At 44.7% G+C, this 23392-nt stretch overlaps 1 protein-coding gene across 1 annotated transcript; it reads right to left on the reverse strand.

Annotated features, from left to right (window-relative positions):
- Positions 1-1556: 1556 nt before the first annotated feature.
- Positions 1557-23179, reverse strand: LOC146174725 (uncharacterized). The gene is made up of 3 exons (XM_084585620.1): positions 23052-23179; positions 14157-14505; positions 1557-1943 (listed from the first exon to the last, which is right to left on the reverse strand). Exons 1-3 carry the CDS (start codon positions 23140-23142, stop codon positions 1715-1717), a joined length of 669 nt encoding a protein of 222 aa, XP_084441746.1. The 5' UTR covers positions 23143-23179; the 3' UTR covers positions 1557-1714.
- Positions 23180-23392: the final 213 nt, after the last annotated feature.

Raw genomic sequence — 23392 nt, forward strand, 5'->3', positions numbered from 1 at the left:
AATTTAATCTGGGCGTATTCTCGCCATGACTGCTCAAATTCCAATCACTTCCGGCGGATAACTGCACATAATTGGGAAACACCGTTAGCTTTAAGAGCTTTTCACAGTACCGCATTCGGCAGCCTTGCAGCATTACATGAATATCATTTCGAAAGACATTTGGTTTCACAATCGTCACTGGAGCAGTCCATACAGACAATTCAGCAGTTCCGAGGAGACCTTGTTTTCACAAGCTGAAATACTCTTCACCTAATTTTATCGACATGGGCGCAAATTTGGTTCCTGAAATCAATATCTAACGTTGCCTCATGCACTGTGAAACATCGTGGCGTGCTTGAGGATGAGAACCTAGCTCAATACATGTAGTTCTGTGAAAAAACCTGCCTTCCAGATGGATGATGTAAGATAGGCAAATGGACGGTGATGTGGATTGTTGACGTGTGGATAAAAGAGTTGGTTAAACGAATCGAGCCTTTGTCGCATTTAGACGATAGGATTTCTATTATACTTTGCCCAAAGTGCATTATATATGAATCTCATAATAGAATTTTGTAGTCTAACTAAAGAGGCCGGAAAGTTACGATAAGAGGCTAATTATATTTTCTTAGAGTTCGCCGTCGCCGACTTCAACTTACAATGAGCGAAGGGGCTTATCAGTAGGCCGTTGAAAAAGTTTTGCTGCACGAAAAATCTGGCATTTGCACATCTGTTTAAACACAAAGACGACCCGAGCTCATCTACGTTTGTGAGAAATACTAGCAAAGGAAGATAGACCTTAAGGGTTAGCCAAAGCAGTTTGCTGAGATTAAGGCATTGCGAAATTTTTGGGGTACATTTTGTACGTCATCCTAGCGATAAAAGGCTAGCAGCGCTTAGGAGGAATTTGCACAGTCGTTACCATACTGTGACAACATAAAGAGAATATCATTTGACAGCTCAATGAGCTCCATGCTTCGTTGGCGTAAAGCAGAGATATCCGGAAGGGGCATACTTATAAAGTGCCGACGGCTTTAGACAACCTTTTAGTAACGTTTTAGGCTAATACGTTACTTCAAATAGAATTTCACAAGGATACTGATACCTTCCCTGAGAGCTTAAACAAGTCGTTACAAAGTTGGTGTAGGAGTCAATTGTGGCCTTCTGTAGTTATAACAATTGGTTCTTATTTGAAAGAGCTCTGATGTATTGCAGAAGGATATTTTGCTTGGTGACTTGATCAGCGGTTCACTGAGTATATATAAGATAAAATGGGGATGGAAGTAGCGCGAACCTGCGCTCTTAGTGCTCTTCGCGTTCACTCTGGCACTTGTTCATCCCTCGTAGGCTGACAGGATTTGTTTTTAATTTTTTGGCTGAGCTTCGACCGCGTCAGGCCGTCAAGCTTATGAACATAATTTACTAAGCGAAACACTTGAACCGGTAAAGGTAAAATATAATCTCATTTTGGTTACCGCTGCACCTTCGGCTCCCAGCACTGCAAATGCCGCGGGAAAATGCTGTGGCTTATATGGGAGGCCCAATACACAACAGCAATAAGGAGAAATATTCAGTCCGTGTAGATCAAAGAAAAATGCTATATTCTTAAAAACCAAATTAAAAAATTAGTGCAGATAGGAAATCGAAACTTGAGGGTACATTTTGGTTTCTATTTAAACGGAGTGAGGATACGAATAGAGATATGTGCTTAGTTTTACTGTCAGTGGAAGAGCGCCGCTTACATCTGCTGAGACAAAATTAGGTTGAAATTTTTTAGCGCGCCTCTGATTTGTTTGAGAATCATTTCTTCGGCCTTCTTCTTCAAGGTGCCCTTGAATAGGTCGGCAAGTCGATTCAGTAGGATGTTGATGAAACCGTGGCTGTAGTTAGCAGCTCGCACGTTTACTTCCAGGCCACTGAGCTCCTTTATTGAGAAGCTCGTCAGTTCAAGTTGTCCAGGGGCAGTCCTGAAAAAGCAGATCATGTAAACCACAGTGAATTCTAATACTCCTGTCATTGCGATTCCAGGCAGTCTGAAGATAATGACGTCGGAAGTTTCAAGTATTTTGCTTACAAGACGAAGACAGTCTTGTCTGAAAGGACAGTAAATAGCAAAAAAGGACGGACCCAAGCACAGGAAGTGATAATTGAAGTCGAGAGCGTCATAACCCAGGGTCCAGACCAGCGCGTCGGTGAGTTGATGTGGGTGAGGGAATACAGAGAGTGCTATATTGGAGGTTTCCCTTCCCAATCGGCCTTCCGGATTTCCTAAATGATACATTTTGCTCCGTATTCACACAAGAATCCTTTGATGATTCTTCTGAGTGCACTTGCTTTCTACCCCCTCCCCCCTTCCTTATGAAAAACATTGTTTTGAGCCAAGTGGCATCGCTAAGTGATAGGCACACCAAAGAAGTATTCATTGGCAGGTGCCGAAGGCATCAATGCTAAAATCTTCAAGTAAAAAAAATACCAAAATTTTTTTTCTGTCAAGTTAGCTTTATTTTTCAGGAGTCGCTTTCTTCTTGTTCATTATCACGTGACTGGCCGATTTGGAAGGCCATTATCTTCAAGAAAAGTTCTCCATCGTCAGCACTTATCTATAGGCGAATTTTACTAACTAATGTCTGACGTAAAGTCATGAAACAGAATATAGTCGCATGCTTCCCAATTTTTATGATGGAATGACATCATCATCGTGGTCCTCAGCCTGACTAAACCCACTGCAGGGAGAAGGCCTCTCCCCTATTCCTCCAATTAACCCGGTCCTGTGCAAGTTGCATCCACTTGACCTCTGCGAACTTCTTTACCTCATCCGCCCACCTAAGTTTCTGCCATCCCCTGCTACTCTTTCCATCCTTAACTAACGTTCCATCCTAACTAACATGACTTCCTGAAAGGTAGTTATTTTGACATGGAAATTGTTACCTTTCTTCGTGATATATACCGTGTCTTAAATGCAATATTCCCACAGGTCCCACTTTCCTAGATTTCCTGAAATCTTTTGATAAAGTACCTCATAGGCGCCTAAAACTTAAACTTTCACCCATAAATCTGTATACCTCGGCTCTTCATTGCATTCATGCACTCCTAAGTGATCGGTATCAGTTCTTACATGTTAATTCAAACTTGTCATCCCTTTCTTCCGGTCTTGTCTGATGTTCCCCAGGGTATCGTTTCAGGACCTGGTCTATTTTTTATTTACATAAAATACTGACTTTTTATATCAAGTCAAGGTTCTACTATTTGTAGATGATTGTGTTATTTAGTGCCCAATAAATAATGCGACTGACATCGCCATTCTTTAGGAAGGCCTTGTTGGCTTCGAGGAATGATACAGAACTTGGCTTGTGCATTAAACAATACTAAAACATATCTTCTTTCTTTCCATCGCCGGCGCAACAACCAGGATTGTACCTATACATCGGGCAGTATTCCCATATTACATTTTCACACCTAAAATTACTTTGTCATACATTTAAGTAAACATTTAACCTATTCGGATGGCATACATCATGAAAATTATACTGCAAGTAAAGTTCTAGGGTATTTGCAACGTAATCTTTCACAAGCTCCCAGCTCCATAAAATTTCTTACTTACGTAACGTTACTTACTTAACATTTCTTTGACAATCATATCCTCGACTTTTCCTTCAAGGTGCCCTTGATTTCCATTATGTTGGGCTCGTGTGTGTTCGCGAGCAGGACGTGCATTTGCGTGGCAGTGCTAACTGAATACAGCACACGAATTTGGACTCCGGTCAAGACGTACGTCGTGCATTTAATATCATTTGTACTTGTGCATGTCGGTTTTGTTTGTTGGTTTTTTTCCTTACTCGGCTATGTTAGTGTTTGGTATCGACATGCGTGGAACCAATAATTTTTTCCGTGTCGATGTTTCCTTTATGATGTGTTGCTCGCACATGAATTGTGTGTTGCTGGCCCTGTGTGTGTGCGGGTTGTTTTTGTTTTATTTTTGCGCGATCCTGCGCGCAGCCTTTGCAACGATGTCCTAGATCTGATCAATATTCTGGGATCTCAACACCATCATGCATTTTCTCAGCTTACAGACCTCCCTTATTTTGTGTTTGATTCATGCAGGGTTTTGGAACCCTTACCTGAATCTTAGGAGGGGCATGTAAGGGTCGATATTGGTACGCAGAAAAGTGGTGGGCACGTTCAAGCGTCAGCAGGGTTTCCTTGTGTGTACAGTACAAAGGGCCTCGTCCACACTTAGCTATCCGCGCTTGCTAGGTGAACAGAATCTACTGAGGCCTTTTGAGGCCTACGAAAGGGAGGTGCACGAGGGGGGGGGGGGGGGGTCCTTTCAGCCAACAATACTAAGGGTGACGGTCTCTGACGGCGAAAAGACAACGCCAAATTAGTCGTGTCAACCTTTGCATTGGGGTGACCAGGTGCACGGTGCCACAGTGGGTGATTGGTTGTTCCCTCTCTCTGTAAGAGGAAGGCCTGCGTTCAAGTTAAGGTTGGGGGGCAGAGATCCGGAATCGGCAGGCTAATATGATCCGCCGCGTCACTGCCATATGTATGTTTTGACCACCGTGGTTTCGACTTTTCTTGCTCATTCTGCTTGCATATGTGCCTCGGGAGAGAGTTGTTCCAGGAAAGTCAGGAGGGGCGTAGCAAGGAGAAACCAACCAACCAACTGCTTTGATACTTGCTCCAATTGGCTAGGATTCAAATGTGAACTGGTCTTCGATGCATTAAAACTGAGTCCCAGGGCCCAGTCGAGTGTTTTATGCAATTACTTAACTCGTCATCGTCGGCTAGTTCAAGCTTGCTAGATACAGGTGTTACTCAACAACTTTGCTTTATGTATTGTAAAGTTGTTTTTCATAAACTTTAGTTATCTCTTTGCTATATCTCGTAAGACGTTCATCGTCCATATATTATCGCCTTTCGTATCAACGTCTTTGCAGGGAGTATGAAATTGATTCACCCCAAGTGGCCACCATTATTGATTCCCTCCACTTGAAATCTGCCATCGACAATTATCCAATTCTGTAATGCTATTAGGTCGAGTGTGCAAGCAAAGAAGTAGTGGGGATATGGCCTCGCAAAATAAGCCACTTCTCGCCCGATAATTCGGAAACACGTAACTACTGCTGTCACTGCACAACTATCTGCTCTATGGCGCGTGCTCCCGCTGTCTATAGCCCATACTGAGCGCGATATTGTGAAGGGTTTTTGCTCTTCAATCATTTAGGACTTACGAGGAGGAGGGAGGGTGGTTGAGGGCCAACGAGCAAATTTTGACGTTCTCCACCGCATAATTGTTTAATCAAAAATGAAGCCATCAGCTGGCGCCTGTTACCAAATCACAGATTTTCAAACCCGGCCCTCTGGGGACTTATTTACTAAGGCAGCTTCAATAAAAATGGGCAAACTGCAAACTTATAGACCACCTTGAGCCACATGTTATAATTTTCTTATGGCCCGAGAAGGACGGAAACTTCGGTCGAAAGACCAATGGGAGGTGTTAAGTGTGAACTTGACATGCAGTCTCTGCTACGTCTCGTCCGATTGGCCAAAGCCGCCACAGAAAGCCGAGATCTTACGGCTGTCACCAAGGCGGGTGGCCTTCTGCTACCCTGTTTCTGTTACAACATAAAAGGTTTCCTATCATATCTTATCAGCACACACGGCGGATATTGTATTTAATTTACAAAACCTTCCGTGCGAAAATTGATGTCGAGGTAAGGTTTACGCTATTTCTATGAACCGCTCTAGCAACATTTTGTACCTTCTGCTATGGGTACACATAGTTCATTCGTAATGTTTCTTTTTTGCGTTTCGCATCTTGGCTTACTGCACCAGCGGGCAAGAACAAGGAAAGAGCAAGAAATACGACATGCGTAGACACAGAACTGAAATTCATTCAAACCAAAGGTGGTATATATAGAGTGAAACAAAGCAAGAATCACTCTTTGAGGTTACCCAAAACCAGTGCAACTCGGCCGTCGGAACCACACGCCGAGAGAGCCCACCTAATAATCTACTACCTTAACTGACGAATCACCTGCACTCTTGCCTTTTCCTTATGGTATATCCCTTCTTTCTTTCATTACATGTCGGTCGCTGACAATGCACTAAATGCATGAAAGAACTCGGGTCAGTAGGCTGGACACCCGCACGCAACGTCGATAGATTAGCGTACGAGCGGGTAAAGATAATGCGCATTTGCCTCTCATTTTCTTCGTCGTGTCAACGTAGTAGAGTTAGTTCGTTATCCAGAATATCCTGCATAGGCTTTGTCTGGGTTGTCAGCGAAAAATCACTGATGTGGTTCGGGCAGATAGTAGGCGAAATTGCCGTGCACTAACTGATTAATATCGTGAGACCACAGGACCTGTCCAGTTAGCAAGCGATGCCAACTTCGGAATCGCCATTCAGATAGGAGGCTGAGATAATGTGCAGCCTTCCAAGGCACTTTGAACCCATATTACACAAGAGGACCCCCTTTTCCATCAGGTAAGGTGTTTCAAAACCAGGTGTTTTAAGGAACGTATTCAATCATTCCTGTGAATAGTGCATTTGAAGTAAAATATATTTGCAGGAACAAAGTTTCGGCTGCGGCCCGAATTCGGATTGCAGGTAATTAACTAAAACCACTAAGTAACACTTATTACCTAAATTCGGTAGTCAGCTTCTATGGGGAGCTGGAAGCCATGAATAAGACGATGCCACATCAACTTTGAAATGAAGAAAAATTCGTTTATTTCTGGACCTGCACAGCCAGAAAACCCTACGCCTTGTTATGTTAGAAACCAAATCTAGGGGGGGGGGGGGGGGGGGGACTTCGACGGGTGCGCTGGAAGATAGGTGCAAACATGACGTCCGCTGGTGACGTGGACAGTGGCGACGACACTCAGTTCGAACTGCGAGCGGTATTATGCTATGTCATGCACACTCGTTTGCCTCCCAGCTTGGTGCAAGGCAATGAGTAGTCATTGCCAACCGTGTGGTCAATATTTCTGAGTAGAGCAGGGCAAATTATAGTGCATGACAGGTCACATTAGAGAAGGTAGCTCGAATTTGGCACCGTAATCATTTCATCACCGTGGCCGTTTTTCGAGACAATATACAATTTTTACTTCGAAACTTTGTTACTCGAACCAATACCTAAAAAATTTAGCTGATCAATTTTTACTAAAATAAATATGGCGAATGAACACAATGCTGAAGACGAGGCCGAGTCACTCTCAACTGCTAGCAGCTGGTTTCACTACGCTATAAAAGCACAACATCTTTGTTTGAAACCTTTGCCTACATTTATCTGCGAGATATGATATGTGGACCGGACATGGTGTGCACATGGAAGGGACGGGGGGAGTGAGAAGAAAGCGGGGTTGACACGAGCCATTTTGGAAGGTCTGGTTCGGGCACGGGCACAAAGTTGCGGTACTTGAGCTCCCACATAAAGCGCTGAAACCCGGTTTTGCTTTCGCTATAATAGTAATACGGTGAAGTCCACTTGATGCGTTACAGCATTGGCGCGAATTAAATAAAGCAATTCTGCGCACTGAATAAAAGGATCGTGTTTATCCAGTTATTTATTTCAGCATTACGGCACTAACGGTTAAGAAGTGTAATTTTAAGGCTCTTGAATCCTCAGCCGGGCTACCGGGATTTGATCCTAGCAATGCTAGCCGCGTTTATGAAGGTGGAGTTCATTGGACCCGTGTACTGTGCGGTATTAATGCACGGTAAAGACCCCGAGGTGGTTGGAACGACCCGGAGCCCAACACTGCGTTTTCTCTCACAAGTTGAATCACCTCAGGACGTGCGCAACTCCTTTTGTTCTTCGTTTCTATTGTAAGGAGACCAGGTAAGCTTTAAATTCAATGCGCGATAATATTTTCAATAAATGTAAAGTCATATCACATCCCACAAGCACGCTTTAATATATAGCCTGCCTATACATTAGAGCTGACTGGTTTAGTTTGGTTTATGGGGTTGAACATTCCAAAGCGACTGAGGCTATGAGAGACGCCGTAGTGGAGGGCTCCGCAAGTTTCGATCACCTGAGGTTCTTTAACGTGCACTGACGTTGCATAGCACACGGACGCCTTGCTTTTTGCCTCCATCGAAATCGGTCGCCGAGATCGGGATTCGATCCCCCATACTTGGGCACAGTAGTTGAGTGCCTTAACCACTGCCCCACCCCGGCGGGTCTATATACTAAAGAATTTTTGCGGGCCGTAAAATATGGCATAAAATATCTCAAAGTAATGCAAAACAATTAATTGCTTTTCGTTTTTGCAACCCTTTTCACTTGGCACTTCTCTATATTAACATCTCCGAAACCACTGTTCAATAAGCCAGCTGGCTGAACACGCGTCTTTATCACTTTTGTTTGTTTAAGAAAGTATTACAGTATTTGTAGAGTTTGCTTGTAAGCGTTTCTTTATTTTTTTTTCATTAAGCGTCTATTGGCTCACAACAGGTAATTGTACCTGGGGTTTGAGAACGGTACCGGAGTGCGCTTCACTCCAAGCTATGATAACCGGGCCGGGACAGGCTGCGCTCAGTAGAGCTATAATTCAGCTTCCCGGCATGAAGCCGCGAGACTAGACGGGCTCGGCGGGGCTCAGGCTAGATTGAATCTAGTATTGTGCTCTAGTATATTGTTACGAGGTAGGATGACACTCAGAAGGCACACAATGTATTCTTCTTCTACCTTAATAAATGGCGCATACCGACGAAGGGGAATTGACCGGGCTTCAGTGTGAACTGCCAAATGTACTACAGATACTGAATTATTGTAATGAATCACGTATCCATAGAACAAAAATACTAGGATTTAACATCACAGAATTGAAAGAAAAATGTACGGAGAAAAGTTTTGGAAGTTTCTTTCCACCGGGGAAAGTTTCCAGTCGGGCGTGCCCCGCGTGCATCGTGTTGACCAGTATCCGCGCCTTGTTTTTCTCCCGTCGAGTTCCTCTTCAATCCAAGCAGACTCTCTTCGATCAACTTCGCATCTCCGTGGTGAAGCGGCATTTCTCGCAAAGCGTTCCCCTATTCTTCTAATAACCCGTCTCGTTTTTCGTTTACTCTATCGTTCTGCGATTCCACATCCCTAATGCGCTTGTGGGCGGCTATGACTTGCCGATCTAGTTCCTGCCGCGGCACACGAACGTCTTCGAACTGCTCTTGTCGGGGCTTTCACTTCACTGGTCGTAGTGCCTCACCGACGATTTCCTTCGGAATAAATATGCGGCGACTCCAATATTCGATACCAGGCTCCTAGTTTTCGCGTTCAGAAAGGGTGACGACTGCAGCAACTCTGCGTTTCTTAGGTGCTTTCAAAGTACTAACGTTGCATTCCAGCTTGTAAAGCGCTTTGAGCGCTTGATGGTCGTGCTTGTACAGCGCATTCGGGACCTTTAAGGTGGAATTCCGATCCAAACTGGTTTAGGCTTGCCAACGGTATCCCGACATCCAACTCTGATGCACGACTGAGTAGACACCTCTAGCAGATCGGCTGCTCACGAGTTGTCCTTAGTTTTGTTGGTTGCGGTTACTTTGAGGTCCTTGCTCACCCTAGTTCTGTTGCGTGTAAAGAGGCCCAGCTGTGTATGAGGAGCCTATCGCCGCGTCCACGCGTCCTCCTGCGTTCTCCAAGTAGTCATCATCATCATCATCATCAGCCTGATTATACCCACTGCAGGGCGAAGGCTTCTCCCATATTTCTCCACTTAACCCGGTTCTGTGCTAGCTGCATCCACTTGACCCCTGCGAACTTCTTAATCTCATCCGCCCACCTAACTTTCTGCCGCCCCCTGCTACGCTTTCCTTCCCTTGGAATCCAGTTTGTTACTCTCAGCGACCATCGGTTATCCTCTCTTCGCACTACATGTCCTGCCCATGTCCATTTCTTCTTCTTAATTTCTACTAGAATGTCGGTAACTTGAGTTATTTCTCTGACCCACTCTGCACGCTTTCTATCTCTTAATGTTACCCCTACCATTTTTCGTTCCATGGCCCTCTGGGTTGTCCTCAACTTAAGTAGAACTCTCTTGGTTAGCCTCCACGTTTCAGCCCCATAGGTGAGTACAGGCAAGATGCAACTGTTGTATACTTTCCTCTTGAGTGATACCGGTAAGCTGCTAGTCATAATCTGCGAGTGCTTGCCAAATGCGCTCCATCCCAATCTTATTCTTCTTGTTATTTCCTTTTCATGGTCCGGATCTGCGGTTACTACCTGTCCTAAGTAGACATATTCGCCTACTACTTCCAGTATTTCGCTACCTAATGTAAACTGCTGTTCCTTCCAGAGGCTGTTGAACATTACCTTAGTCTTCTGCATATTGATTTTCAAGCCTACCTTTCTACTTTTCCTGTCTAGGTCATCAATCATCATTTGCAGTTCATCCCCCGAGTTGCTTAGCAAGACAATGTCATCAGCAAATCGCAGATTACTGAGGTATTCTCCATCTACCCTTATCCCTAACTGCTCCCATTCCAAGTCTCTGAACACTTCCTCTAAACAAGCTGTGAATAGTACCGGGGAGATTGTGTCTCCTTGCCTAACACCTTTCTTTATGGGAATTTTGTTACTTGCTTTATGTAGAACTTTGGTTGCTGTGCAGCCACTCTATATATCTTCCAGCACTTTCACGTACGGCTCGTCTACCCCCTGATTTCGCAATGCCTGCATCACCGCCGAGGTTTCAACTGAGTCAAATGCTGAGTCAAATGCTCCAAGTAGTACTTGTTCTCAATCCAGGCATTCTCGAAGCTTGCCGTTTGTGAATTTTGGTGTTTGTTACTCTTGGATTGTGATGCCGATGTTCGAAAAGCTGCCGATTCGATGACGGCTGACGTTCGAGTTCTTTTCACCGGGTTGGGGGGGGGGGGGGGAGGGATTGTAGCCACTAAAATTAAGTGCAGCGGGGCGTAGCCATTGCGCGCACGCGGCGTCATTTCTCCTCGCTGTCGTCCGGCTTGCCCAGCAGCATCTGCAGGTCTCGGCGCTGCAAACTGGTGGTTGCGCGGGTGTACTCAGATTCCAGCTTTACGCAGTGCTCACAACATGGCGCGTAAAAGTTTATGAGCACGTAGCGGGTGTTGCTGACCAACTGGTCGAAATTGGACGAGTTTAGATTGCAGACGTTTGGCTGGACGATGATGCTCATGGCCTCGCTTTCCACTTCAGGCAGCATAAAGGCCATGTCGAGCTCGAACCTTGCCTTCTTTTGCTTGCCCCCATCCTCTTTTCCACCCTTCCTGCTCGATGAGGAATCATCAGGCTTGTTCCCCACCTTTATGGGCTCATCTCCCTGCTCACTCTCACCGCTACTGTCCTCCACCGCCTTTTTCTCGTTCTTGGTCTCTCCGTCGACTCCTTCCGTTTTTCAAGCTCGTCTCTACCCATGCGGAAGATGTGACTTTCGCACGTTCACGGTTGGCTTTGTCAGACCGACACATACATTGAGAGCCAGGTCCACGCTAGCGCATGAGGCCTTCCCTGCAACCACGAAGACGAGAATCAAAACCGCTATCCCAGCCTTCAGCCTGAGCACCTCGATATTTTTCAACGCTTCGCTCTGAAGACAGAATATTGTCCAGCCGAGTGTTCAACCCTGGGAGCTGCTTTAGGCGCTCCACATCTGCAGCGGAGGAACCGTCCTCCTATGCGAGGTGGTAGCCCATACCATGCTGCAGCTGTTGCTTCTTGAGCCATTTTCGCAGCTCTCTTTCAGAGCACACCAGCCACTCCGATTGGGCCAGACCACCATCCACGTAGACTGGAGGTAACAAACGCTCCAGCAGCTCCCACTTCTTCCGCGCACACTCGGCCAACAACCTCTTTCAGGCTCTGTATTTGCTTCGCGTGCCTGTTCTTGAGCGTCTCCAGTTCCATACTCAACTCCTTGGTTTGACCTTCGGCTTTTCGTTCGCGTACCCGCATGGCCTCTTCCGCCGTCGTGTTCTTGGTGTAGAGTTCATCATTCTTGGCCCATTGATCGTACAACTAGCGACGCAGCAGCTCGACAGTAGCTTCCTGTACCAAGTTAAGCCGTTGCTTGGCTCCTTCAGCCTCTGCCCTCTTGCGTGAAAGCTTGCTCCCCTCACGGCTGGGGGTTTCGACGACCTCCGACAGGCAGGCGCGCCTCAAACAGATCAGCCTCCTTCTCGCAGCGCCGCTCCAGAGCATACAGGAGGCCCTCGTGCCCCTCCGTGCGCCTAGGCATAGTGGCTTGTGCGCGGCATCATCCCACTGCTACCACCAAAATGTTACGTGATTGGATGACACTCAGGAGGCACACGCTGTCACTGCCGCACCACCGGCTCACTCTATACTTGGTCTGATTCGTCGCATAGCAATGCGCTCAGGCGGAGCGCTTTCTGATACTGCTCGTCAGCGCTCCATCCTTCAGCCGCGAATAGTGTACTAGGCACAACTTTCTCGCCTCACCCGCTGACAATAGGACTCCCTTGAAGCTATCAATGCGAGGCTATCAGCGTCATGGCATATCTCCCTCGTTTTACACATATACTCGTCTTGCAAGAGTACGCTGAACCTCATACATTACCGGAACTCATCGACCAGCGTGAGACAAACGTGTCAGCTCTATCGCTTACAGACTCCGCTTCCTTGGTCATAGTGTCAACGCATATGTAACCGCTCCACTGCTTCGCCGCCGATATCAGTCGCGCATTGGCGGTCAGGGAGCACAATGCATCACACATAGCACTGCAGGGATTTACCGCTTTGTACAGTCCCTTGCATCCTCACCTTAACTCTCGCGCAATATATAGCGTGGATACATGCACTCCCTTGACTTTGAGCTTCAGGCGATACGTAATGCAATTATTTCCCTTCCATTCAAACCCCCAATTTCTTATTGTTCATATTTACACTTACTCCCTAGCCGCCCTTAAGCAGCTTAAGGCTGTTCGGCGCACATTCCAAATTACACAATCCACTCACCAGTTCTGCGAAAACTACCCCTCTCCTGTGGGTATACATTGCATTCGCGGCCAAGCTCATGATCTATCCATGTAGATACAATGACCCGCCATCTTCCTGTCTTTCCCCTGATTGGTTCCTGTCCCATGTTTTCGAGAAATATTCTTTGTATCAGCGAACACACGCTCTATTTACTCCGTCCGTGCTCAGTGCAACGTAATGAAAGTAGGCCTGCGGTGGCACATTAAATGTTACTACCGCACTTGGCCAATAGAAAATCGGTTTATCGGGAACCTCTGCAATTTTTTAAAAGAGGCACATTTACACTCTTTCTCCTTCTTCCCGCTCCCTTTTTCACTATGCCTGATGACAAACATCTAAAAAATGTAAAAAAAGACTCCATCGTCCTTCTTTTGTCTACTATTCACGCTCTCGCATCGCGCCGTGTATACAAAAATATCGGAAAGTCCACTAAAACAATATATTTTAGATTCCTGCGGCTGAGTGGAATAATTTATCGTTTTGTCACCACGCATAACAGTTTTCGTTTCTTCGCAACCGCGCCGTCGCTATTGCTTAGTATCTAGGGTGCTCGACTGTTGAACCCAAGCAGACAGAATGGAATCCAGGCTGCGGCGGCCACCTTTAAATGGAGGCAAAAAGGAAGGGTGTCGTGTACTGCACGATGTTAGCGCACTCTAATGCACCCCTGGCGGTCAGAATTCCTGGAGCCCTCTAATATGGTGTCCCTCATAGCTGCGTTGCTTTGGAACGTCAAAATCCATAAACAAAAAATAACCTTTCGTGACAAACGATCCAAAAACTCTTTACGAGTGCATATTTATTTGATAAATAACAATCGCCAAACATATCCTAAAAACATAAGCCATGTTTACTGACGTTTCGTCTGGGCTTCATCATACTATCATCATCATCATCATCTTCATCATACTAATGATTGATTGTTACATACGTGAACGCCTATAATGCACCAATAAATCACCAGGGAAATAAAAAATAAGCTATAGGAATATAAAATTTACACATATTGAAAGCCATTTAGACCCAAGCAACAGCGATATTTTTCGTCATTTCCGACACACAAAGAAAGTAAAAACCGTGAGAGTAACGCAAGCCGTATGCTTCTCTCATTGCAGGAATCTATTCAGGCTAGACTGCCAGCTCTGGTGGAGTTTTTTAATCCTCCGAAGCGGTGGAAATGAACTCCTCTCGTACTCACTCGTTAATCTGCAGCGACACCCTGGCGGCGCTCACCCCCCCGTACAGGTAAACGACCATGTGGCCGAGGCTCGCAGGCGTCAGCATGGCCGTGTAGTTCACTCGAAGTCGTTCAGTTCCTAAGTCCACGTTGGCGCTCAACGTGCTTTCGTCGGCCCAAACAAAGGTCGTTCCCGTCTTCTTCAGTGACCGCAGTCCGCTCAGCTTTCCCTCGATGAGCACCGCTCGGCCGAAAAACGCAAAATCCAACATCTGATCAGGTAGGGCCAGCGGGTCTAGCTTTAAGGACGTAGCACCATAACGAAGCACTCTTGTGAGAGTGTCGCTTGTGTGCCCGCTTTTATCGCTTACTGTAAAAGAAGACGTGACATTCTTTTGAAGTGTACCAACGGCAAAAGCGACCATGCGAATCAATGCAATTAATATTTTTAGCGTAAATAAGAAGTTCGTTTGGGCACGATGGCAATCATATTAGTTAGACTACCGTATGCATAACTTAGAGAATACCGCTTTACCGTCAGAAAAAGCTGTACAGTTTTGTCAAAATATGTGGTTCCTCCACTTCTGCGCAATGATGTACATTAGGTCCATTAACCTTTTACGGGAGTTACTTATTCACTACAGAAAAACCGAAATAAAGGCACCGTAACGTTCTTGCACTGGAAGTTCAAATACGTATTCAGAAAACAAAGTTACCCTTCTGTAGTGTACACTCGGTCAGTCATGAGATACGTTTGCTGCGTTGAACGCGCAAACAAACTTCCTGGTTCTGATAGTAGCGGCTTACACCTAAAAATACGTCTTGAGCAAGCGCTCTACGGAAGTGCCCATGATACGCAGAAAGAGAGACATTGCAAATGAACCTGCATTTATATAACATCCTCTGAATACAATAATTCAAGTGATATGGACTATAGAATTAGCAGTACCGGGAAAACATTTCTGTCTCTTCCATAAAATTGTTTATAGCCATCATTCTTTCACACTACCTCTCACAAAATCGGCCAGCACATCTTAGCGATTGCATAATCCCCTCAGTTTTAAACGCCTTTCGGGAGGAACCACTGCATTTAACTCATCAGCCCTGCCCCGTGCAATCATTTATTGGAATAGTCTTCATGACAACATTGTTCGCACTTCAGACTATGTTATTTTCAAAGAAAAAATAAGCAACATTTTGTTCTGAAGTGTGCTGTTACCGAGGTGTGTTCTATAGTGTGCTTTTCAAATTTTGTTTTCTTTTCTTGTGTTTGCCATTGTATAACGTTAAGGTTTTGAAAATAATGATGCTAAAGTAACCATCTTATACTTGCTTCTGTTTCGCACCCCAGTTATGTAACCCCCCTCAATAATACTCCAGTCGGAGCCCGTGAGATATTTGAATAAATAAATAAGTACAACCAATACAACTACAAAAAAATGAGTTTAAGAATTGCCGAAACTCTCTTCTGTCATACACAATCGCTAATTGCCCCATTAACGAACTTCCTCTAAAACCTGGATTGGTACATAAGTACCTAACTGCTTGTTTTTCTGTTTTTGTTCGCTTAGACAACCTAACCGAACAACACACACCGAAATGTAACAACACTAACCGAAAACATGAGCATCACCGCAGAAACGTCTTGCTTCTCTATGTTCAAAAACATAACGGTGTTACAAAATTATGACCGTTCAGAAATGTAATACGGGGATTTTGTCTGGAGCCGCGGTATCCGTTCCAATATCGCAATTGTCTTCAGAAGATGTTTCTCATCGCTTCACCTTCCTCGCTTCCTCGTGCTGTACTGTTTATTTCTAAAAACATAAAACAAGTTTCTTTAATTAGATACTGTTATATTAACCCTCTCGAGTTGTCAGTTTCATAAAGTTTTACTATATGAGCAAAATCCCAGAAGAAACTATTATAACGGCTGTTAGGTATTTTGTGTTCTTTTCTTTTCGTCTTTTCTTTTTAGACTTCTGTAAATTATTGTATAGAAGCTTTGTGGCCAACAAACATTATTTAGGATTCCCTAAATTGATCTCTTGGAATGAGGCAGCAGAGCAGGTAACAACACAAAGCTTAAGAAGCACTCACACGCACACAAGGACAACGCTGGACTGACAACTATATTAACTAGAAACCGCACATCTTCCTTCACTTCACGTCTGCAGCCAACTTCTTCCTTGTCTTTAACATTCTGCCGTTTTAAGCAAAAATTCTAATTTCTTCTTCAACAAAACCACTGATAGCATACTGACACATTGGCCTCCCAAGTCACAGATTGCATGCGCTTCATAAATCTCCCTTGCTAACTTGTTCTTCATCCTTTTCATAACCTTAACATTGTGAAGGTCAGCTGGGCATTCAGGACTAAGTGTATTCAAGGGGTTGTTTATAAGATTCCCTTGTATTGCGGAAAGAAGATGTCTCAATGACAGGATTAGAGAGCACGCTATGGTAATATCGAACAAGTCTGGCACTAATCTCGCTGTGCGCTGCAGACTGCGTTGGTTGTAGAACCAAAAATGTCCGGCCGACCTTTACAATGTTAAGGTTATGAAAAGGATGAAGGACAAGTTAGCAAGGGAGATGTATGAAGCGTATGCAATCTGTGACTTAGGAGACCAATGTTTCAGTATGCCATCAGTGGTTTTGTTGAAGAAGGAATTAGAATTTTTGCGCAAACCGACGGGATGTTAAAGACAAGGAAGAAGTTCGCTGCAGACGTGATGTGAAGGAAGAAGATGTGCGGTTTCTAGTTAATATAGTTGTCAGTGCAGCTTGTCCTTGTGTGCGCGTGTGTGCGTCTTACGCTTTGTGTTGTTACCTGCTCTGCTGCCTTCTTTTTAGAGATGTGTGAGACTAGCTCAGCGTTCGACTCTATTATTGTCCCTTAATAGAGTTTTGTGATCTGAGAAAAGTTCGAATAAGTGTTATTGTATGATTGGAGCACTGTTTTTGTACGTAGTATTTTCCATTGCGTACGTCGCTCTTGTCCTGTGCTGCACCACAGACGGAAAGTCGCAAAACTATTGAAAGCAGCTGTTATTTTTCCCATCTATCATGTCCGCGGAGACCATGAAATAAAACACATGATTTCATGCAGCTTTTTTGTGACTACCTCGCAAATTTGATCCATACCTGCGTCTGAGTGTAGGGCTCCTAAACAAAATTACAAAGAATTCATACCTCTCACAAAGTATTAATCAGATTTATCACACAAAATGCTCTCTTTGTTTTTTATAGCAAGAACCTCGTGTTAGACGTAACCGCTTTTTTTTACGACACCCCAAGCGTCCTGAACATGGGACATATTTTTGGACCGGTAGTTATATTCTTATGTGAAGCGTATGCCGGTTTCTCTGTGCTTCCACATGTTCATACGACTTGGCATTCGAGACTAAAAAATAATTGAATTCTTTTGTGTTTTTCTGTGATTATGACAATGTAGAAGACAAAATTGTCGTCAAAGCATTGTAACTCTTGCAGGTAAATATAAGATTCTTTTTATATATTTCTTCCTAACATGCACAATTTTACTACTGTATTGACGCGTTCATATACCACTGAACTATGATGAAACCTTCTCATTTGTGTGTATTGCCGAGAATTTATACATCTAAATAAAGAAATATACATGAAATAGGATCCATACTTGCGATAACCAGGAAGGACGTAATCAGATTGGTTTCAAAAGATGCCAGTCGAAACATCAAGATATTAGTGTTCGAAACCAATTCCCGCAGATTGTTCACCTATTTTGTAGCCTTTATCCCAAGTTTATACTTTGTGAAAGGGGAGCTGCCTCTCAATATTCGCACTCCTGCTGCTTCCAGTAAAATTTCCGGTTTCGGAGTCATTTTACGAAGCTTATACAGTGAAATAGAGGTTTCAAAATAATAGGTGCTGGGATCGATATTGAGGGCGCAAATTGTTCCTTTTAATTTTCAAATACGACAGCTTTAAAGATGTAATGCCAGTAATTATTACCCAAAACTAGCTTCCAGTAGTCGTAGTATTCAGGGGCCTATAGCCGTATTTATTTTTTTTTAATGACTACCCGCTGAGCCCGAGGGCGCTATAGCAGGAGGGTTACTTAGTGGAAAAAAAAACACGTCTTCATTTATGGAGCACACTTGATGATTTGAAAGCCGATTCCACTCATTGACGGATCCAACAATAAAGGAACTGGCATACATATTATTTCTGGCACAATATTCCAAATTTTTTAAACAATGATATCTGCGAGCAGAGAGATAATGTTGCCTATGTAAGTATATTTCTAACAAAACAGAACTGCACGAAGGCAACGGGACAAGAAGGCACGAATACACACACACAAAGCGCAGACTCTTGACTGGCATGTTGACAGAGCAATGAGGTTGACATAGGTGGTTGCCGTTGCATGAACCGACTAGCGCAACATCACGTCTTACTGGATTACATTTCTTCTACTCTGGGCTCTACCACTCCTCCTATCAATAAGGGACAAACGGCAACCACCTATGTCAACCTCATTGCTCTGTCAGCATGCCAGTCAAGAGTCTGCGCTTTGTGTGTGTATTCGTGCCTTCTTGTCCCGTTGCCTTCGCGCAGTTCTGGTTTGTTATAACCATGAACCGACTAGCCCAACATCACGTCTTACAGGATGACATTTTTTCTACTCTGGGCTCTACCACTACAACTCCTCCTATCAACAAGGGACAAACGGTAACCACCTATGTCAACCTCATTGCTCTGTCAACATGCCAGTCAAGAGTCTGCGCTTTGTGTGTGTGTATTCGTGCCTTCTTGTCCCGTTGCCTTCGCGCAGTTCTGTTTTGTTATAACAATGAACCGACTAGCCCAACATCACGTCTTACAGGATGACATTTTTTCACCTCTGGGTTCTACCACTGCAACTCCTCCTATCAAAAAGGGACAAACGGCAACCACCTATGTCAACCTCATTGCTCTGTCAACATGCCAGTCAAGAGTCTGCGCTTTGTGTGTGTGTATTCGTGCCTTCTTGTCCCGTTGCCTTCGCGCAGTTCTGGTTTGTTATAACCATGAATCGACTAGCCCAACATCACGTCTTACAGGATGACATTTTTTCTACTCTGGGCTCTACCACTACAACTCCTCCTATCAACAAGGGACAAACGGCAACCACCTATGTCAACCTCATTGCTCTGTCAACATGCCAGTCAAGAGTCTGCGCTTTGTGTGTGTGTATTCGTGCCTTCTTGTCCCGTTGCCTTCGCGCAGTTCTGGTTTGTCATAACCATGAACCGACTAGCCCAACATCACGTCTTACAGGATGACATTTTTTCTACTCTGGGCTCTACCACTACAACTCCTCCTATCAACAAGGGACAAACGGTAACCACCTATGTCAACCTCATTGCTCTGTCAACATGCCAGTCAAGAGTCTGCGCTTTGTGTGTGTGTATTCGTGCCTTCTTGTCCCGTTGCCTTCGCGCAGTTCTGGTTTGTTATAACCATGAACCGACTTGCCCAACATCACGTCTTACAGGATGACATTTTTTCTACTCTGGGCTCTACCACTACAACTCCTCCTATCAACAAGGGACAAACGGCAACCACCTATGTCAACCTCATTGCTCTGTCAACATGCCAGTCAAGAGTCTGCGCTTTGTGTGTGTGTATTCGTGCCTTCTTGTCCCGTTGCCTTCGCGCAGTTCTGGTTTGTTATAACCATGAACCGACTTGCCCAACATCACGTCTTACAGGATGACATTTTTTCTACTCCTGGCTCTACCACTACAACTCCTCCTATCAACAAGGGACAAACGGCAACCACCTATGTCAACCTCATTGCTCTGTCAACATGCCAGTCAAGAGTCTGCGCTTTGTGTGTGTGTATTCATGCCTTCTTTTCCCGTTGCCTTCGCGCAGTTCTGGTTTGTTATAACCATGAACCCTCTAGCCCAACATCACGTCTTACAGGATGACATTTTTTCTACTCTGGGCTCTACCACTACAACTCCTCCTATCAACAAAGGACAAACGGTAACCACCTATGTCAACCTCATTGCTCTGTCAACATGCCAGTCAAGAGTCTGCGCTTTGTGTGTGTGTATTCGTGCCTTCTTGTCCTGTTGCCTTCGCGCAGTTCTGGTTTGTTATAACCATGAACCGACTAGCCCAACATCACGTCTTACAGGATGACATTTTTTCTACTCTGGGCTCTACCACTACAACTCCTCCTATCAACAAAGGACAAACGGTAACCACCTATGTCAACCTCATTGCTCTGTCAACATGCCAGTCAAGAGTCTGCGCTTTGTGTGTGTGTATTCGTGCCTTCTTGTCCCGTTGCCTTCGCGCAGTTCTGGTTTGTTATAACCATGAACCGACTAGCCCAACATCACGTCTTACAGGATGACATTTTTTTCTACTCTGGGCTCTACCACTACAACTCCTCCTATCAACAAGGGACAAACGGTAACCACCTATGTCAACCTCATTGCTCGGTCAACATGCCAGTCAAGAGTCTGCGCTTTGTGTGTGTGTATTCGTGCCTTCTTGTCCCGTTGCCTTCGCGCAGTTCTGGTTTGTTATAACCATGAACCGACTAGCCCAACATCACGTCTTACAGGATGACATTTTTTCTACTCTGGGCTCTACCACTACAACTCCTCCTATCAACAAGGGACAAACGGTAACCACCTATGTCAACCTCATTGCTCTGTCAACATGCCAGTCAAGAGTCTGCGCTTTGTGAGTGTGTATTCGTGCCTTCTTGTCCCGTTGCCTTCGCGCAGTTCTGTTTTGTTATAACAATGAACCGACTAGCCCAACATCACGTCTTACAGGATGACATTTTTTCTACTCTGGGCTCTACCACTACAACTCCTCCTATCAACAAGGGACAAACGGTAACCACCTATGTCAACCTCATTGCTCTGTCAACACGCCAGTCAAGAGTCTGCGCTTTGTGTGTGTGTATTCGTGCCTTCTTGTCCCGTTGCCTTCGCGCAGTTCTGGTTTGTTATAACAATGAACCGACTAGCCCAAAATCACGTCTTACTGGGTAAGTATATTTTCTTTAGAATTCTTATTTTATTGTAATATATTTGGTACAACAATTTACGGTGTAATTTCCTTCGTCGAAAGGAAAGGATTTCCCATCCTAATTCATTTTTCATCACGGCGCAGCTATAAGTTTTTGAGTACTGACACAGGAGAAACCTTGCTGCTCTGTTGTGGATTTTTTCGATTCTATTGCTCAGTGTTGTTTTCCAAGGGTCCCATACGGCACAAGCGTATTCGAGCAGTAGTCGAACGCATGTTAAGTAGGCTGTTGATTGCAAACCAGGAGGCACGTGTTTAAAACTTCGCTGTATAACGCCTAAGGTCCTGGCGGCCTTTGCAACTTCGGTATCCACATGTTTATTTCACGAACAGTCGGCTGCTAATATCACACCTAAGTATTTATGCACCATTTTTTGTTTCACTATAATAGCATTTATCCTATGCTTTGAGGCTAACGTATTTGTTTTACGTGTAAAGGTAACATGAACACATTTTTAAGTGTTCTTCATTTTATATTTTGAACCTCATTCAAAACACATAAGTCACTTTGTAACTAGGCCACCCCCCTTTATTTCTAATTTGTGTATATAAAAACCCAGTCATCGGCAAACAACCGTATACTGGAACTGATACCGGAACAAATATCATTTATATATATTAAGAACAAGAGTAGTCCTAAAATTGAGCCCTGTGGGACACCTGATGTTATATCTACAAAACTAGATTTTGTTCCATTTAATACCACGCACTGTCAGCGGAATCCGTTCCAGGCACGTATTGTAGGGTTAATATTTAGTGCAGCAATTTTTCTTAAAAGCAAAGGGTGCGAAACAGTATGAAACGCTTTGTCAAAATCCAGGAAAAGTAATCGATTTGCCCGCCGTTGTCAAGATTAAATATAAGGTCGTGATAAAATTCAATAAGTTGTGTTGGGCAAGATAATGTTGCGATCGGCACGATTCCTCTGGCTTTCAACTAGGCGCTCGGCGCTACCACGACGGGAAAGAGGCACCGTGTAGCGGCACGCGATGAGCACGGACAAGACGACGGGGACCCGCGCCCCGCTGGAGGAAAAGAGGGAGCAAGAAATATGTTTCCGGTGGCCGAGCAGGGATGACCGCCTACAGGACTGCGTGTTCTCCGCGGTCGTCTTGAAGCCTTCGGCGGGAGCGCTCTGTTTCCTGCGAACTGCTGTGTGCATTTGTCGGCGTTACAGTGACAGTTTACCGAAAGACAAACGGCGACTACGCTGGACCTTTGGAAGCAGTCATGCCTATGTGTTTTGTACTTTTCTGTTATTGTATTTCTTTCTCTCTAAACGGGCTACGCGCCCTCATCATTGTACAGTTGTTTAAGGCAGTCTCTGTCCAGAAATAAATGGAGATGGTCGAGCATTGAGCCTCTTCCTCGAGGCCCCGGGCAGCGCATGAAAGGCCCAGCTCCTCGCATCTTCGATCCCGAACCACCGCACGGGCACAACAATAAGCCCTTACAGAACCCATGTTGTCCTGAAGCCAGTAAGTTGTTTTTCAATGAGTGTGTGATTATCTTTTTATATAAAATGTGTTCTATTACTTTGCATGGTATGGATGTAAGGGAAATACTAGTATCAGTATCAATACGCCTATCAATTCCCATTCGCTGTCATCGGATCGTAGTGTGAAGCAGGTATAGGGCACATTCGGTTGTAGTTTATGCATAAAGAGGTAATAAAGAGTTCTAAAGTACTAAGGTATTACTATCAGATAACTCGTGACTGATGTTTGATTTGTAAAATCGGTGAACCGTGTCTCATCGTGTGCTCATTATTTTTTAATATCTCAGCCCTAGTGGCACCCTCTCTGAATAAGCATGACTAAGGCATTCTCTCACCTGAGCCGCCGATGGTATAAGTGCAAGTCAGAACGAAGATGAAGAACCATTGTTTCCTTTCTAGATTCATAACTGCGACGTGCACGTGCATTAGGTGGACGTCCTGTCAGCTAGTAGTGAGCCTTGCAACGGGCGTTTGGAAGCACGGGCTCGCTTTTGTCGGCCTTTTAAAGCTTGACTGGGCTGAAATACGATAAAAAGCACTAACAACAGCCGGAGCGGCTCCAGGCCTCTCGGATGTCGTCACTTCTTGCCACCACTCTTTTCTCATTTGCGTTTACGTCAGAGCGTGGGAAACACCAGATGACGAGATGGCATCTCGAAACGAAAAAAAAATTGTC

Source organism: Amblyomma maculatum, chromosome 11 (assembly GCF_055883805.1).
Source record: "Amblyomma maculatum isolate TAMU_Amacu chromosome 11, ASM5588380v1, whole genome shotgun sequence".
Taxonomy (NCBI): Eukaryota; Metazoa; Arthropoda; class Arachnida; order Ixodida; family Ixodidae; genus Amblyomma; species Amblyomma maculatum.

Bases quoted from the DNA above. Each gene is read 5' to 3' on its own strand.
- LOC146174725 (XM_084585620.1), bottom strand. From the start codon at position 23,142: ATGCACGTGCACGTCGCAGTTATGAATCTAGAAAGGAAACAATGGTTC. The intron at 14,506-23,051 runs GTGAGAGAATGC...CTTCTTTTACAG, and splicing joins TTATACCATCGGCGGCTCAG to TAAGCGATAAAAGCGGGCAC. The intron at 1,944-14,156 runs GTGAGTACGAGA...CTGCTTTTTCAG, and splicing joins GTGTCGCTGCAGATTAACGA to GACTGCCCCTGGACAACTTG.